The sequence below is a fragment of the Vombatus ursinus genome, unplaced genomic scaffold (assembly GCF_900497805.2).
Source record: "Vombatus ursinus unplaced genomic scaffold, bare-nosed wombat genome assembly UNPS02014810.1, whole genome shotgun sequence".
In the NCBI taxonomy this organism is placed as follows: Eukaryota; Metazoa; Chordata; class Mammalia; order Diprotodontia; family Vombatidae; genus Vombatus; species Vombatus ursinus.
In genome coordinates this window covers 11,535,516-11,539,607 of record NW_020954588.1, presented here as the reverse complement: position 1 = coordinate 11,539,607, position 4,092 = coordinate 11,535,516, and the positions used below count along the sequence as shown (strand labels likewise).

Below are 4,092 nucleotides of genomic sequence, written 5' to 3'. Positions count from 1 at the left end.
AGAAATCCCCATCTCTCCTCTCTGGTAGGCTGGGTCATGTGATGAAGAAACAAATTTAAGTACTAAAATTCAGAAGGCCAGAAGTGCAACTGGAGTAGAGAGAGAGATGTGCTTTAAAAAAAAAAAAATTGAAATCTTATGTCTGGAATTTTGTTTTGTTTGATAGATACAACCAAATCTGTATTAGATGTGGAGACGCATATACATACATGTATAATATATATATATGTATGTATATACATACATGTATATATATATATGTATATACATGTGTGTATGCCTCTGCAGTTATTGAAAGGACTGTGCAATTTCTAAATTAAGTTTAGACTAGAACACAAATTAATTCTCTTAGTACTAGAACTATTTCCATCTCAGGCAAAGAAATTCTTCCAATTCCCATATACATAAATCCAACATAACTCATTTTATACCTGTATCTCTTATTCAAAGTAGCCCTTCATCATAATATTTAGAATATTATAAAATAGTTTTATATAAAATAACAAGTCTGTGTTATTGCCCAGCAGATAGTATATGTGAAAATATTTTGGAAATTAATAACATGTATTTAACATAAAATATTGCTAAAAAGTCATAGATATAGATATGTGTGTACTCTTCCTTTATAAAGATATGATCCTTTGTGCAAAGGATGATAATAGAAAAGTTAAGAAAAATAAAACTATGATTAGGTTTTTAGTAATATCTCTGATCTTACCATTTTACCAGCATTTTGTTATTGTTGTTGTTGATTATAAATATTTGTATTCCAGGGTTCTTAAAACATGAATACTAAACTTTCTGGCTATATTTAATTTAGTTAAACAAATTGTGCTCCTTCTGTATTATTTTATGCCTTGTGCCTAAAAACTGAACTTATCTAAGTTAAATTCTATATCTAATTGCCTATATTTTGGATTTTCATTCTAGGACTTCATGTTTTTTGAACACGGTGGAGGCTCTGAATCGAGAGGAGGAGTATGGCAATAATTGGCTGGACTTATCCTCGGTTTCATTTAAAGAAATTGTATTGGGACATTTGAATTGGAAATATGATGGGATTTTAAAAATTCAACTTAAAAAGTATACTGATAATGGTGGGATCTATACAGTAATAACACTCAGCTTTATGCTATTTCTCTCAAATTACAAAATATGTCCTTCATTAGTTTCCTTACCTGTAAATTAAGGGAGTTGGATTAAATTACCATTAAGGTTCCTTCCAGGTGTAGACTTATGAGCCATTGATCATATCAGTGACTTACAAAAGTCTGACATATCAAATCTGTTTTGAATGTAGAATGCTTGTTTTGAGGACAGTATGCAAGTAATGTTTGACATTTAGATATAAATGACTACTATATAAAATGGTTCTGGGCTAAAATGTCTTTTTTATGGAAAAGTTTTTTTTTTTTTTTATTTTTTCTCAGTTTAACTTATAGCTAGCTAAAATTCATATACATGATTCATTTTGTAAGCTCTTATATGATTTGAAAATATACCTAAATAAAATAAAACATAGTAGCATTTACAGAATTTATAGCAATACAGAAAAAAATTTCTTTAATCATCTGGTGCCTGAGATAGCTGTGCCTAAGGAAATTTAGCCATTGTGAATATAATGCTCTTTTCCAAAAAATAAGAAATCACTCTATTTTTGTGTCTTTTATTACAGAGAGATGACTATTTTTTTGCTTATGTAACTAATTATTGGGATCTCCTTGAGGGCAGAGGACAGTCTTTTGCCTCTTTTTGGATCCCCAGCATTTAGTATAATGCCTAGCACATAGTATGTGCTTAATAAATAATTGTAGACCTACTAACTAATGATAAAGAACACCTGGGGGGAGTGTTCGGAAGGAAGGATGGGGTTTGATCTGCTAATTTTTCCTCAATTGAGGGCACACTTTTAGATGTTCGTTTCCCTGTTCCCACTGAAACTGTCATTTTGTTCACAAGTATTTACTTGTAGCCCAGTGCTCGATTCCAGTTAATTTTCTGTTGTATGAATTAAACTGTAAAGATTTTCTTAATTAAATAAATTCAACATATGCCATATATATGTGTTTCTCTGTGTGTATTTAAGTTATAATAACCTTTTTCTTTCTTTTTTTTCCTTTTTTTTTTAAACTGGCCCATGGTAGATATTTGTGCTACTAACTGAAGAAACATCATGAACTCAAAAATTTAATATGATTTTTCCTGAATGTGTTCCATTTATTTTCACACTTGGCACTATTTGTCATTTCTACGTAGCAAAGAAACTGGAGAGGGAATTTTTCTTTAGCTAAATAATGAAGCCATCTACAATGCCAAGGAAAGTTTTTATGTTTGTTCTCTCCTTCGGTTCTTCATTTTTACATTTACTATCCAGATACATCTTTCCTTCCCTCCCACTGCTCTACCCAATCCCTCTTTCTTTGCCTTTTCTAACTTCAGCTGAGTGCAGTCCTGCCCATTAGAGCAGTTTATAGAGAAGAAGGCCATTTGAAAAGGAGACTGATAAGTCAGTTTCAGATTGAGGATGATGACTACCTTGGACACCTCAGATGGGTAATAGTTGTGATGGAGAAGTAAGAGATGGTTCCTGGGGAGGATCTGGGAAAGGAAAGGAAAGCAGTCTCTTTTATGCTGATTTTTAACCTCTCTGAAGGGACATGGAGCACCTAACAAATGTGATAGATGTGTGCACACATATGTGATTGTGTATTTTGGCCGTGGGACACAGATCAATTCACTTAACCACTCTGTACTTCACAATCGTTCCTCTAAGATGATAAGTTGCAGAAACATGCCATTCTGCTTTAATAAAGAAGATTTTTTACCAAGAACTATCCATACAGCAAAATCACTGCTCTGTTTCAAAAGATACATACGTATATTCTACTTCCATTGTGTTATGAAAGACTGAATGCAAAGATTTCAATAGATCTCAATTTCTTTTACTGATACCATGTTTAACTTTGACATAATGTTTCTGAGGACTTTATTCACTGGTTAGTTTAGAAAAGCTTGTATTTTTTGTCTAACTGAATATCAACAGGTAAAGCAATGTAGGTCTTATGTCCCTGATTATATATTAGTTCTCTGTGTGTCTTACTCTCTGTGCCTTATGGATTTAAACAAACCAAACCAGCTGCTAAGAAGTGTATTAGATTTTTCCTACCCTTATAAAATAAGATTAATTATAATTAGTAAAAGGTTTAAAACGTTCTTTAGTAGAATGGATTTACTTGTCAACTATACTGTTTGAATCACAAACTATAGATGTAAACCATTGCTACTATGATAGACCAAAGATTCATGGACCTTTAAAATTAAAAAAAAAAAGACTTGAATAACTACAATTTTAATTCCTACACTTTACAGATGAGGAAATTGAGGCCCAGAGAAGTGATGTCACTTTAATACTATTTCTTCTAATATCTGTGTATGTTACGTATAAAGGAATTTGACTGTGAAACTATTTCATCTCAGTGAGGGGAACCCCTAGGTATGTTGGCCAGATATAGCCTGGTATATGTACAGAAATATACACACATACATGAACACATGTATATATACATCTATTCATATTCACACACATATCTACACACATACATACATATATACATACTTGGGATCTTTGCCCCATGTTCCTGTAGTATTAATCATTTAATAAGAGATTGTATTGGATTAGTTTACATCGGATTGGTNTATACATCTATTCATATTCACACACATATCTACACACATACATACATATATACATACTTGGAATCTTTGCCCCATGTTCCTGTAGTATTAATCATTTAATAAGAGATTGGATTGGATTAGTTTACATTGGATTGGACTGGTTAAGGTGACCAATGAGAATTAGCTTGGCATAGTGGATGGAGGGCCAGCCAAGAAGTTGGGAAAGCTTAGGTTCAAAACCAGTTTCTGACACATAATGGTTTGATGAGCAGGGGAAATCAATTAACTCTCACTTCCCCAGGCAACTCTGTATTCCTATAAATTGTACTAAATGAGGAATTGCCACTTTGTGTTAGTGAAAGACATTTTCATACCAGGAATTCTTAAGAGCAAGTGAAATTGCAGGTGTGGAGAAAG

General features: G+C 32.4%; 1 protein-coding gene across 4 annotated transcripts in view; it reads left to right on the top strand.

The window, feature by feature from the left end:
• Positions 1–2,060, top strand: part of PLSCR1 (phospholipid scramblase 1) — a 65,233-nt gene extending 63,173 nt beyond the window's left edge. For all 4 annotated transcript variants that reach the window (XM_027875689.1, XM_027875687.1, XM_027875688.1 and 1 more), the window contains one exon: positions 931–2,060. In XM_027875689.1, the coding sequence (XP_027731490.1) occupies positions 931–990 (60 nt within the window). In that variant the 3' untranslated portion in view covers positions 991–2,060. The remainder of the gene's footprint in view (positions 1–930) is intronic.
• Positions 2,061–4,092: the final 2,032 nt, after the last annotated feature.